Source organism: Clavelina lepadiformis, chromosome 1 (genome assembly GCF_947623445.1).
Source record: "Clavelina lepadiformis chromosome 1, kaClaLepa1.1, whole genome shotgun sequence".
In the NCBI taxonomy this organism is placed as follows: Eukaryota; Metazoa; Chordata; class Ascidiacea; order Aplousobranchia; family Clavelinidae; genus Clavelina; species Clavelina lepadiformis.
In genome coordinates, this window is record NC_135240.1 from 22,214,642 (window position 1) to 22,229,192 (window position 14,551).

Genomic DNA, 14,551 nt, shown 5'->3' on the forward strand with positions numbered 1-14,551 from the left:
GATTTAATAAGTTTAACAAGTTAAATTGTGTAATGGCCTATACTTGTTGATGACTGCTGATCTTTGTTTAAAACATAGATCTAGTCCTGAAAGTGAAGGTTTACACGACTGCATTTAGATGTAAGAAAGGAATTGCATCGCAATGGTTTGTTGGGTAGGGAATCCTATACTTGGTGTCCCCGCACTGTCAAGCGTATGGTTTTGGCACTGACTCGCAGAATGCCTCTCCCAAATAAGGCTTCATAATATCACATCATACGTCTGCCCATCTTTATCGTCTCTTGCAAACGTCGCAGCTGCTTATCCTTTAAGAGTCGTGTCATTGTGCTTATCTGGATACTTAGTGAGAAGCTCTTTCACACGAAAAGCATTTTCAAGGTTTCATTCCGTCTTGGCTCTGCAAGTGGAAGTAACTTATTGCGAGTTCCTTTGAGGAAAAGTTTCTCTAACGATCACGTCTCGAATATCCGTGTTGTCTAGTGAGTCAAGTTCTGTTTAGTCCAAGTTTTAATATTTCAAAATATAAGTGAAATATAGTGCTATAGGCAAATGTTTTAAAGCAAACAGTTCCGAATAAATTAATAGTAAGTGTACGAATATACCTCGCTCTCATTCTGTCGTAAATTTGAGTGTTCTAGGTTGTAGAATAGCCTACTTTGGATTGTTTGATTTTTTCCACCGAGTTAATTTTCTATTTATTTCAAGAAACGTAGTCATGGTATCGTGGGATCCAAACGCAGCCGGAGCTGCTGCAGTCTACCTTCGCTTGGATGCGACAGAAATGGTGAAAATTACGTCAGCGCCATTTGCTGGCAAGAAAGCGGTGAGTTTACACGCAAGTAATTTTCCAAACGATAACGTTAAAGATTCAAATGTTTGCGATATCGTTTAAGCATTTATTTGTTAATACAAATTTTTCCGGAAATTGTAAGAGAGCTATTTTTGTCCGATGACCCCGTTGCTGACTAAGATACTCATTTTTGATACTTTTCTTATCATCATTCAACAAAAAACAGCTACTGTTGATACAAAACTAATTAATTAATAATTAAAATAAAGAGAAGCTCACATTTAATGAGTTATTTGACTGGATTGCGAATTCTGATTTCTTTGTGTATTTTAAACGTCAGCTTACTTGGTTTATTTCCTCTGCAGGTTTGGGTTCCATGCAAGAAAACTGTTTATCAAAAAGGTGAAATAATTGGTGACTCGGACAAAAAGGGATGCAAGAAAGTATCGCTGGAGAAAGGAGGGGAAGTGAGTAAACATTTCAGTGTTTTTGGATTATCTCCGTTCGACTTGTAACCTAATTCCCAATTATATCACAAAACATAAGCTGTTATATAATGCAATACCCAAAGCCAGTCTCTGCGCTTTGTTGAAGACCTTCCCTTATTCTATTACCTTGTCCGGAATGTGCCAGGGTGGCGCCACGTGTTTTAGTTAGATTACTTATCTCTTAACGTTGCCTTTTTAGGTTTTTGACGTCATAAAGCATATAAATAAGAAAGCAACGATGTCTTCGAAATACATAATCTCACTGTGTTACGTCCCGTAAGGACGCCGTTATCTAACCAAGCCTGTCACTTAACGATGAACAGACGTGATACCCAATTACCAGAAATCATTTATCTTGAAACAAGTCCCCTCCCCCCCTACCAACCACGCTTGCCGGCTATTACAAAATATCATCGACTTTGCAATACGCTATACGTCTACATTTCTCACTTGAACTTTCCGTGTGATTAATAAGCATACATACTAAGATCCAAACATTCCTTTACATTTATTTTGCAACTTTTCCCACGGTGAGATCTACAATAGCAAACACATCGATTTAACTCCATTTATTTTCAGGAGGTAAATGTAAAGGAAGAAAACATACAGGAGCAAAATCCACCCAAGTTCCGTTTGATGGAGGACATGGCTAACATGACCTATCTGAACGAGGCCTCTGTCCTATGCAACCTAAGGGAGCGTTATGAACGCTTTATGATATATGTGAGTGGTGGTGGTCTTTGTTTTGACTATATGCGGCGGTTTAGTATAGGTTTAAATGTCACGTGTAGGTTTAAATGTTCAAATGTAAGATTTAATGTCAGTACTAAGCAAATTACGCAGGAAAAACAAGTCGATTAATATAATCAATCAATTGTATGAACAAAGATCCGCAAATACGACCTTTAAGCTTATGACAAGCACGTTGACCTTTCTGCCTTTTGCCATTTCAGACATATTCGGGACTGTTTTGTGTCACTATCAACCCTTACAAGATGCTACCTGTCTACGAAACATATGTTGTTGCATGCTACAAAGGCAAGCGTCGAAGTGAAATGCCACCACACATCTTTTCAATCGCTGACAATGCATACAACGACATGTTGAGAAGTGGGTATCGAGATAATTACAGCAAAGCCATGTTTTGTATGCCACGAGTTTTGCCTCTCGCTATGATCATCAATTGCTTCTAATTTTCTAAACATGTTTTTTGAAACTTTTGGATTATAACGTTTATCTCACACCGTCCTTTTTCGATTTTTTTTTATAGATCGTGAAAATCAATCCATGCTTATCACGTGAGTTTTGTTTGGTTGCTTTCACTTACTCGAAAAGATCAGATTATATTAGTTTGTTGACTCTTATTTTTCATCTTAACACACTGAATTCATATGCACATTGTTTCTAAAAACTATACCCTACTTCTGTTGCCATTAGGGGTGAGTCAGGAGCTGGCAAAACTGTCAACACCAAACGGGTCATTCAATATTTTGCCACCGTCGCCGCACTTGGAGATTCTAATAAAATGGATGAGAGCAATAAATCCTCCAAGGTATTTCATAGGGCTTCCGCAATTTTTGATGTGATTTGTCCACGAACTATCTGAAGTAAATTGGATCTTATGATGCAGGGAACACTGGAAGATCAAATCATTCAAGCTAATCCAGCCATGGAGGCCTTCGGAAACGCCAAGACTATCAGAAACGACAATTCCTCTCGATTCGTAAGAATGACCGTATAGTTGCCTGATTTTCAACATTTTTACTTTTTTAAATACTGTAGGGAATTTATGATTCATTGGTGCATTTGTATTTGAAATGTGAGTTTCATGTTCTGTATACAGGGGAAGTTCATTCGAATCCACTTTGGTAACACTGGAAAGCTGGCTTCTGGTGACATTGAAACATGTAGGTTTCGTTTTCAAAATCTGTGATGTTGCACAAGTGTTGTGAGTGTTGCACGCATTAAGTTAACCCCGATTAACGATTAACGATAAACATTAACGATTTTGAAGTGTATTGTTACTATCCTATCTTCTGTGAAAATTCTTCAGCTCGGTATATGATGTTACAGATCTTCTAGAAAAATCTCGTGTAATCTTCCAGCAAGGCGGAGAAAGAGGATTTCACATCTTTTACCAGATTTGCTCCGGAGTAAAGCCAGAGGTTCAGGGTGTGTGACCACTTTTTTGTTTACAGGCTGTTTGTAAGAAGCATTTTGGTCACCACTTGTTCTTTAGAGATGCTCTTGGTGACAACCGATCCCTACGATTACCGGTACTGTTCCCAGGGAGAAGTTACCGTAGCCGGTATGAGTGACCCTGATGAGTTTATCGCCACCGACGTAAGTGCTTTGTATTTTCTTTATTATACCACTTTTTATACCTCAGTGTATAGTGGGCAGTGGAGCACGCCGACATAAGTTCAGTTTAGTCAACAGATATCATATTTTGTGTTCTTAGACGGCATTTGATGTATTGGGTTTCAACCAAGATGAAAAGAATGGGATCTACAAAATCATGGGCTCCATCATGCATATGGGAAATATGAAGTTTAAGCAGAAACCTCGCGAGGAGCAGGCCGAAGCGGACGGCACGGAAGGTAAAATTTTGCCTATTTCAAGGTTGATTTTACCATTCTGCGTTACAAATTCAGTTTAATACTTCTGAACATGCTTGTAGGCTATTATAAATTCAATATTTTTGTTTGGCTTTTGGTTGGTGCGTTGTACTAACTATAAAGGTGTGAAAGTCTTTAAATTATTTTGTAGAAGCGGACAAGGTAGCTTATCTTCTCGGCATCAATTCCGCCGAGTTTGTAAAGTCGCTGTTACAGCCACGAGTACGTGTCGGGAATGATTACGTTACCAAGGGCCAGACGGTTGAACAAGTGTATTATTCTTGTGGAGCACTTGGCAAGGTAAAACCTTAACTAACCCTAAATCGAAAATGAAACTGTGATAGTCGCCATCAGCTTTTTTAGTTGCATTCAATTGAACTTAGTCACTTAAACATATTGCAATACTACGCAAATCATTTACATATATATTTTATCCCAAATGCCTGAATATACCACGGTATCTTAGGCTGTATACGACCGTTTGTTTGCTTGGCTTGTGAAACGGATCAATGAAACACTGAGCACAAAGCTCCCGCGAAGTTTCTTTATTGGAGTACTCGACATTGCAGGATTTGAGATCTTTGACGTAAGTGAGCCAGTGCAGATTTTTTAATAATTCATTTTCTGGTATTCAATGGTTCTTGTGAATGGTTCAATGGTTCATTGTAAATTTTTTCCCGGTGAGACCGAGCTCTCTGTGTCCCACCAAGTCGCATTCCTGGTGTATGCGCGACACAAAGATATTCACAGGAACAGTGAAAGTATCTGCATGCGTGCAAAAATTGTTAATGCTTTAATGTTTTAAAAAAAATACAACACAAATTTGCGGGTCATTTTAATTCTTGATGCTTTGGGTAAACAAAATGTATGACTTTTGATGCGAGATATTCCGGAATGGTGGTTGGGCGTTTTTAAAACCGTCTCCAGTCTCCGATGATTTGCGGACCATTATTGTGTCAGAATTTTGCATTCATGGAGTGGCGATATGCTTGTTATATGTAGTGTTCGACATATCTCTACTCCTCCCAGGTTCAAGGCCATCGTATCGTATCGAACTTGCGTTACAATATACTTAATGCGATAGCGTTGCTGTTTTCTTCAGCTTAACAGCTTCGAACAGCTTTGCATCAATTTCACAAACGAAAAGCTGCAACAGTTCTTCAACCATCACATGTTCATCCTGGAACAGGAAGAATACAAGAGGGAGGGCATCGACTGGGTCTTCATTGACTTCGGACTCGATTTGCAAGCTTGCATTGAACTCATTGAGAAGGTATATATTAAGGAAACGTTACCCAACCGAAAGGGTCTTTACGGCCTAGTTACGAAAATAAGATTTTTTTTTCGCATTATTTATTTATTACTTTGTTCTGTTGTCAGCCTTTGGGAATCATGTCAATTCTTGAGGAGGAGTGTATGTTTCCGAAAGCGACCGACATGACGTTTAAAGAGAAACTTTACATGAACCATCTTGGAAAATCAAACAATTTTATCAAGCCAAGACCTCAGATAAAGAGAAAGTTTGAAGCTCACTTCGAATTGATTCATTACGCTGGAATTGTAAGTTTTGTTGTTAGTAAAAATTAAAGATTTTGCTTCATATGTGTAAAGAATGACTAACTTTGTATTGAAATAATAACTGAGTTACAACATCGCAGTATAAACTGAATTGCGCAAAATAGAACAACAAAACTATACGTGGATACCCATACACTCATATCAAGCTCTTCTGCAGGTCGGTTATAATATTACTGGCTGGCTTAACAAGAACAAAGATCCGCTTAATAACTCGGTGGTGAACCTTTACAAAAAGTCAACTATGAAAGTTCTGGCAACTGTCTGGGAGAGTTATACATCGGCTGAAGACGGTAAATTAAATTGTAGTTCATAAAACTCAAAAAGTTTTATATCAAAGCTTTAAACCTTGACTGCAAATGGCGTTGTTGTGAGCCATATGATAGTATCATGGTCTCCTCGTTATTTACACCAGCGTCTCAAATGCCCAATTATTTTCCTTTTAGCTGCGAGTAGCGGAGGAGGAGGAAAGAAGGGACGCCGAAGCAAGGGAGGATCGTTTCAGACAGTCTCATCTCTCCATCGGGTTCGTCGTCACGAATTTATTGTTAGCATAACAGCTTAATTTATGTCAATAAACAAAACTATATGTCAATACAACAAGTTTTTGGTAGTAGCGAGATTTACCAGTGATTTGCTTTCACGAACGACAGGAATCCCTCAATCGTCTGATGACAAATTTGCGGTCAACTCAACCCCATTTTGTTCGTTGTATTATTCCCAACGAGCAAAAGAAACCAGGACATCTTGACAGCGCCCTGACCTTGCATCAACTGAGATGCAACGGCGTGCTGGAGGGAATTAGAATTTGCAGGAAAGGTTTTCCAAGCAGAATCCTCTACGCCGAGTTCAAGCAAAGGTTTATGTTGTTTGATTTATGAAGTATAGCTTTACTGATTATCTACATAAAATGCACAAATCTATCATTTTCCTTGGGGTATGAACATTTGTCTAGTACTCTAGTCGATCTTGGTATGCATTTTGGTAAACCATCATAACTATAGCATTCTGTAATGACAGAAAAACTGAATTAATATACACATTAGCCCAAATACCAACAGACAGGACACAACTTTTCCTATTTATTTTGAATACGAATTTATTTTGTAGATACCGCATTCTCAACCCAGCCTCCATTCCAGACGGTCAGTTTGTCGACAGCAAGAAAGCAACTGAAAAATTAATGGCAACGCTGGACCTTGATTCCGCTCAGTACAGATTTGGCAACACCAAAGTAAAGTTGTTTTCTACACTGAAATTTTATTATTGATAATTTGGTGCATGATTTTTCACTTATGTTTCGTTTGTAGATTTTTTTCAAAGCTGGAATGCTGGGTACGTTGGAAGACATGCGGGATGAAAGACTTTCCATTATATTCAAACGCATTCAAGCGCGAACAAGAGGAAAACAGATGCGAGTTGAATTCCAAAGAATGCTAGAAAGAAAGTAATGAATTTTCACTTTGTACCAAGAGTTTGATTAAGCTTACATGGTACCTTAAAAAACTATTTTTGTGGTATTTAAAAAAACTTTGATTGTGTTCTTTTCAGACAAGCTTGTGCTTTAATCCAAGCCAACGTTCGGGCCTATTTGGCTGTAAGGAACTGGGAATGGATGCGTTTGATGTTTAAAATCAAACCACTTCTCAAAACAGCTGAGACCCAGAAAGAAATGGAAGCAATTGAAAAGGAGATGGACGACATTAAGGAAGCTTTGGAAAAGGAGAAAAAGCGTCGTCAGGAGCTTGAAGAAGCTCAAGTTGCTTTAATCCAAGATAAAAACGACTTGGTTTTACAGCTAAGTGCTGTAAGTGCCTCGATTTTCCAATTAAATACTTGAAATGGTATAGTAATTTCTGGTAACAATCATTTTTTTCACTGTCAGGAGCAAGAAGTACTGCAAGATGCGGAAGACAGATGTGACCAGCTTATCAAATCCAAAGTGGAAATGGAAGGAAAAATTAAGGGTTGGTTATGTTCACGTTGCATAACAAACAAAATAAAACAAAACTCAATGCAAAAGTGGGATATCACGCGTACAGCAACATTTTTCTGGTTTTCAAATTAAGAAAAATTTTAGACAATTAATCAATAGTTGATACTTTTATGTATCGTAGATCTGGAGGAGCGTCTTGAAGACGAGGAAGAAGCGAACAACGACATGCTTTCCAAGAAAAGGAAATTAGAAGACGAGTGTTCCGAGCTGAAGAAAGATATCGACGATTTAGAGTTGACATTGGCGAGAGTAGAAAAAGAAAAGCATGCCACCGAAAACAAGGTCAATGCTGCTTTAATTATGTCAGTGGTTTGGTGACGTACGTCACCGCGTTCCAACACGAAACAAGCAGCAACAATCGCGAAGTTGGTTGACTCAGTTTGCTTGCAATTGCAGATGAAAAACCTTACGGAAGAACTCCAAAATACGGAGGAAACTTTGGATAAAGCCAACAAGGAGAAGAAGGCGCTCCAGGAAGCCCATCAGCAGACCCTCGACGATCTTCAGACTGAAGAAGACAAAGTGAACAGTTTAACGAAGCAGAAGAGCAAACTTGAACAGCAAGTGGATGACGTAAGGAAATTCGGTTTGCAAAACCCTCTAATTTTCTTTTAAAATATGAATATATGGCATGTCCTATAAGTATGACGATAATCGTTGTGGTATTAAATTTCTGTAGTCAAACAGTTTATATATGAAATACCACATGCGTGTTGTGTTTGCTATCAAAAATCCAACTTCTTTTTCCAATTTCGCAGTTGGAAGCGAGTTTAGAACACGAGAAAAAGATCAGAATGGATCTAGAAAGAGTGAAGAGAAAACAAGAGGGAGATATGAGACTCGCGCAAGAAACCATTATGGACCTGGAGAACGACCGACAGCGTCTGGAAGAAAGACTTAAGAAAAAAGATTTTGAATTCAATCAACTCAACACAAAGATGGAGGATTCTCAAGCATTGATATCTCAGCTCCAACGAAAGATAAAAGAGCTTCAGGTATTATAAATGCATCGAAGTATAGTTTTTACTGCTCTCGCCATTGCTTTTGTCACCTGTCACTGGTTTCATACTTTACGATCTTCTTGATTACATCCAGGCTCGTATCGAAGAATTAGAAGAGGAACTGGATGCGGAGCGATCGGTGAGAGCTAAAGTCGAGAAACAAAGAACAGAAATGTCTCGTGAACTTGAGGAGTTAAGTGAAAGATTGGATGAATCTGGGGGAGCTACTGCTGCGCAGGTGAAGTGAAGTTGTAATGACATGATATTTTCCGTCTTAACAAAAAATACAACGTTGCTTGGATCTGTTTATAAATACATCAAGGCTAAACAGTTTCTCAATGTTCTCAAACTGACGAATTTCTAATGTCCATTTTGCTTTGTTTTACCATCCCAAGATTGAACTTAGCAAACGGAGAGAGGTGGAGTTCAGCAAGCTTCGAAGAGAGTTGGAAGAAACCAATTTTGCTCACGAGGCCACGGTTTCAACGATGAGAAAGAAACATGCTGACACGCTAGCTGAACTTTCAGAACAGGTTGAAATTTTGTTGCTATTGTTTACTACGTTATGCAGAGGTATCTGATATTAAAAAAATTTATAAAGTTATAATGTTATTATCTATCAATCGCCTCTCATAGAAATTTCCGAAGCAACTTATGATACAAAACGTTTTTCGTTTTTCCTAGGTTGATAACTTACAGCGAGTCAAACAAAAGCTGGAAAAAGAAAAGAGCGAAATGAAAATGGAAATAGACGATTTGGCTAGCAACGTTGAAACGGTTACTAAAAACAAGGTACAAAATCTTTCATAAACTTCGTCTTTGAAAACTCTGTATTCTTGCATTAGCAACAAGAATTACTTTCGTATTGATTGCATTTTTGACTTGCAGTTAAGTTTTGAAAAAATGAGTCGCAATCTCGAGGATCAACTTTCTGAAGCTAAGACCAAAAATGATCAGATGCAAAGAGAACTGAACGAAATAAATGCAAAGTTTGCTAGGCTCTCAAGCGAAAAGGTAACGTCAAACATAATGTGGCTGCTGCTATGTTTTTTACTTTCATAGACTATTATACTTACCGTAGGTCAACTGTATACTCATAAGAGTTGTCAAGCCTGAAGTTAAAATATCGACAAACAACTTTTCTGTTTTTTTTGTATAGGGCGAATTAAGCAGATTCTTAGAGGAGAAGGAATCGCTGATGAACCAATACAGTAGGACACGCAATTCTCTGCAGCAGCAACTGGAGGAACTGAAGCGACAACTTGAGGAGGAGACAAAAGTCTGTTTCACTAGTTTAAGAACAATTTTAAGCTATAAGCGTAAATTTGTCCAAAATATTCTTTACTCTTAAAGCAAGCGATTACTAGTGGCTAGTGGAAGTGTAAAGTTACAAATACATTTAACCTTTTTGCAACAGGCAAAGAGTGCGCTTGCTCACGCTGTTCAAGGATCACGACACGACAATGACCTCTTGCGGGAGCAATACGAAGAAGAACAGGAGGCGAAAGCAGAACTTCAAAGGGCGTTGTCTAAAGCCAATGCTGAGGTGGCACAATGGCGAACGAAATATGAAACTGATGCGATCCAAAGAACAGAAGAATTGGAAGAAGCTAAGTAAGAAAAAACGGAGCAATACATTTTAACTACAAATCATGTTTCGTAGCTTTGTATTCTGAACCGTGTTGTTGAAAATTTGATTCCGCCTGTTTAGGAAAAAGCTTGCATCCCGGCTTCAGGAGGCAGAAGAAGCCGTCGAGGCTGCTCAGGCCAAAGCGGCAAGCTTAGAAAAGACCAAGATGAGGTTGCAGGGTGAACTTGAGGATGTTGTAATTGACCTTGAAAAGTCAAATGCTGCCGCTGCAGCTCTTGATAAGAGGCAAAGAAACTTCGATAAGGTTGAACAACTAATTATAATAATTTAATAATCAAATGGTTTTACAATTTCCGTCACACTGAGCGCTTCGTAAATGGTCGAAACATGCTTATTCAAATTCTCTGTAATCTAAAAAAATAATTCTTTGGCAAAGTTTTTTTGGACCATTTAGATCTTATCTGAGCATAAGGAGAAACAAGAAGAGCTGCAGGTTGATCTTGAGCAATCTCAAAAAGAATCTCGTAGCATTTCAACAGAGCTATTTAAAATGAAAAATGCTTACGAAGAAGCTCTGGACGCACTTGAGACCATCAAAAGGGAAAATAAAAACTTACAAGGTCATTATAGCAGATTAAACTTAAGTTGATTCTTAACCCGATTCACATCCAGGTCTACCCCATCAAAAAACTCCATTTTTTCGCAATTTGATAACAATTAATGCCCCTTGCAGAGGAAATTTCAGACATTACTGATCAGCTTGGTGAGGGTGGAAAGAGCATTCACGAGCTCGAGAAATCAAAACGCGCATTGGAACATGAACGCACCGAGCTGCAGGTAAAGTTGCTTAATTCAGAACTAATCAAGTTGTAATCGCTTACAACCTGTATTCTATTGGCAGTGAAACAAATGAATTATCCAAAAATGTTTAACGATTTCATTTTAACTTTTCTTTCAAAGGCTGCATTGGAGGAAGCAGAGGGCGCTGTTGAAAACGAGGAGAGTAAAGTTCTCAGGCTGCAGATTGACTTGGCTCAGACGAAACAGGACTTTGAGCGAAGATTGCATGAAAAAGATGAAGAAGTGGATAACGCCAGGTATAGGCCTATATATATACGTAATGAAACCTTTCAACTTAACGGAATTCAAAATATACATCGAAAGCTAACGTGGTTTATTGTTTTGTTCATTTGTTTGAAGTTATCTTAAAAGAATAATATACATCTCATCGTATGCAATATACATCTCAATGTTTATCATATAGTAGCATACGTTATACACATCAGTACATAACCTGCCATAATCACAACTCGTTTTGTTATAGGCGTACAGGTCAAAGAGCAATAGAGTCGATGCAGGCTACCTTGGATGCCGAAGGCAAAGCCAGATCGGAAGCAGTTCGGGTAAAGAAGAAGATGGAGAGTGACATCAATGATCTTGAAATGCAACTGGCTCACGCAAACAGACATGCGCAAGACGCAATAAGACAACTTAAAGAAGGACATGCATCCAATAAGGTAGAAAGTTAATCCAAACCAACGAGATTTATTTTCTTGAGAAATTTAGTGAATTTTTCTGTGTCAGGACATTCAAATTCAACTGGATGAGATCACAAGACGCAATGAAGATTTGGAGGAACAACAATCTGTGGTTGAAAGAAGAGCTAACTTGCTAATGGTGCGTACGTTATAACAGAAGTGTTATGTAGGTAACTTTTCAGACTACTTACATTTATTTTAATCTCTTTTGGTGTAAATAATCAATGTTGACATGTATTTTTAGGCGGAACTTGAAGAGATGAGATCTTCACTGGAACAAGCTGAAAGAGGCCGGAAGATGGCAGAAGGAGAACTGATGGAAGTGAGTGAGAGGGCCAATCTTCTCCACACGCAAAATACTGCTCTCATCAATCAGAAGAGGAAGTTGGAAGGAGAGCTCCAAAACATGCAAGGAGAAATGGAGGAATCCATTCAAGAACAGAGGAACGCGGAAGACAAGGCAAAGAAGGCCATAATTGATGTAAGATCATCATCTTCCTTATTGTACGTTTTCATCATCTCTTCCTTGCCACGGTTATTGTTTTCATAATTAACACCTTATTTCAATCCTTAATACAACCTAAAGGCCGCAATGATGGCAGAAGAGCTGAAAAAAGAACAGGATCAGTCTTCTCATCTAGAAAGGATGAAAAAAAACATGGAACAAACGGTGAAAGATCTCCAGATGAGACTCGATGAAGCTGAACAAGTTGCACTCAAAGGCGGAAGGAAACAAGTTCAAAAACTTGAGACAAGAGTAATATTGTTACTTCCATCTGTAACTTCTCTGAACTGCTGGAAATATCAAGCATCCTAAATAGACTAAAGTAAAAGTGTGCAATTTGTTAATAAGTTATAAATCAATCGTACCTTAGGTCAGAGAGCTTGAAAATGAAATTGACTCAGAACAAAGACGAAACGTTGAACTTACAAAGCAGACGCGCAAAGGAGAAAGACGTATAAAAGAGGTAACTTATCAAGCCGAAGAAGATAAGAAGAACCTTACTCGAATGCAAGACTTAGTTGAGAAACTGCAAATCAAAGTAAAAACTTACAAACGCCAATGCGAAGAAACGGTAAGCTTTGAATATTGTATTTGGCAAAGTATTAACCCTATCTATTTTCTGAATACAGCGCTATAATAATCCTAATATAATTTTCTGTTTTAAATGTCTGATGATGAAATGTCTATAGCATCCATTTATTATAAGCGAAATGTAATATAAATTGAATAGTATTATTGCAGTTGCATCAAAATGTGGTGATTTGTTATGCGTGATCGTCATATCTTTAACCTTTTGTGAACATTTAAGGAGGAACAAGCTAATCTGAACTTGGCCAAATATCGTAAACTTCAACATGAGCTTGATGATGCAGAGGAAAGGGCAGAAGTTGCCGAGGCAGCTTTAAACAAGCTGAGAGCTAAGGCCAGAGACGGCACCTCTTATGCATCTTACGGTAAAGGTTTCTCAGGTAAGGATGATGTTTGTTTCTCAGAGGTCGAAATTTATTTTTCTTGCTATAAAATATCATCATTTTATGTAATTACTTAGTTTGTATGTTTTATACTTGTCTTTGTCTTATCTTCTACTATATGTTATACTATAGTATAAGCAAACATATTTACCGTGACAAAACTGTGCATTTCCTGTCCTAGTCTGTAACATTAATGAATGTTTTTTAGATCCGAGCATCTGAGATGAATGATGGAGCATGCGTTAACTTCCGGATGCGAAATTGTTAATTACTGTGTAATATGTAGCCTATATATTTTGCAGCACCTCACTTTTTAGCATTTTAAGATGGTTGAAAATGGACCAATATCTGTAAATATTAACATTAATCATTAATATTAATAGTTTTTATCCTGTTGTATAAGTCTTAGTTAGTACATTTTTAATTGCCATGTTATTAACTAGTTAGCCAATAACGCAGACCAAATTTGTTTGTTTGTTTGCAGACCAAATTAGCATGTTAAAAAGATAGAAAAATATCGTACAGCATTAACTACGTTAGTAGCCGTATTTAGCCTACTATACGCCATTAAGAGCTTGCAGTTACCAAACATTTTCCAATTAGCAGTAGGCATATATGAAGGCAAATAAACGCATTTGTTTTTGTGTTACACGCCAAGCTTAAATTGCCGAGATGCAGTGCGATTTTGTTATGCATGAGTGCTTTAAATAAAAATTCATGCACAGACTTGTTACAGAGCTTTACATATACACATAACCTAAATAGAAGTATTGAAAATATTTCTTGCCTAACATTAATATTGCTAAGTAGCCTACATTGGTATTACTAAGTGACAAAGCCAAAGTAAGTCGGCGACATGGCTGCTCGTCTAATGATTACTTGTGCCGTAATTGTGATGTCCTGTTGTCGTTAGTAATCACTGGTACACCACAGCAACGATTATAACTCACTTAGAAAGTTATTTTTATAAAGTTAGGTAGGCCTATGTGACAACAAAATTGTTTATAAACGTGAATCATTTATTCTTCCACTGAATTCATTGGCATGTGAGGCAGTTGTAACTAATCAATTATAACTCAAAACTGAGTTGAATCATTAACACATGCTGACTCGTGTTAAGGCGGGTCTCTTAAACAAAGCGACCCGAGTCAAGTTATTTACAATATACTAATTCGAATCAAATCAAGCCATTTCCTCCATATGCACTGAAATATTGTGTTGTCTATGAATAAAAGCTTAATATGTAGAAGACTGCCTACCACTTTGTAATAATGTAAACCAAATTTTCTGGAAAAGACTGAAGTTGAGTTATCGTACAGTCATTTTGAAGTTTTTATAGAAAGATTCGATTCAGCTCAATGTGACTCAAGTTGAGTCAATCAGTTCCAGTCTTCACATCTTCGGAAGATGGAGATGGAATTTGTGGTTTTCAATTTTTTATTTTAGCTTCTTCGTACAACAGAATTTAGTACAATGCA

The 14,551-nt window shown here is 37.7% G+C and overlaps 1 protein-coding gene across 1 annotated transcript; it reads left to right on the forward strand.

The window, feature by feature from the left end:
• The first annotated feature begins 56 nt into the window (after positions 1-56).
• On the forward strand, positions 57-13,799 carry LOC143463003 (myosin-4-like). Its single transcript, XM_076961355.1, has 43 exons — positions 57-479; positions 706-823; positions 1,156-1,257; positions 1,858-2,001; positions 2,232-2,388; positions 2,549-2,576; positions 2,716-2,830; positions 2,909-3,001; positions 3,122-3,185; positions 3,352-3,450; positions 3,518-3,621; positions 3,740-3,878; positions 4,048-4,196; positions 4,363-4,482; positions 4,999-5,169; positions 5,277-5,456; positions 5,632-5,764; positions 5,918-5,997; positions 6,125-6,330; positions 6,582-6,705; positions 6,782-6,918; positions 7,023-7,278; positions 7,357-7,438; positions 7,589-7,749; positions 7,864-8,040; positions 8,226-8,462; positions 8,563-8,706; positions 8,864-9,001; positions 9,153-9,260; positions 9,357-9,482; positions 9,628-9,747; positions 9,886-10,082; positions 10,180-10,363; positions 10,514-10,679; positions 10,793-10,896; positions 11,020-11,156; positions 11,384-11,576; positions 11,644-11,736; positions 11,842-12,078; positions 12,184-12,354; positions 12,473-12,673; positions 12,911-13,070; positions 13,282-13,799. Exons 2-43 carry the CDS (start codon positions 716-718, stop codon positions 13,293-13,295), a joined length of 5,859 nt encoding a protein of 1,952 aa, XP_076817470.1. The 5' UTR covers positions 57-479; positions 706-715; the 3' UTR covers positions 13,296-13,799.
• The last annotated feature ends 752 nt before the right edge of the window (positions 13,800-14,551 follow it).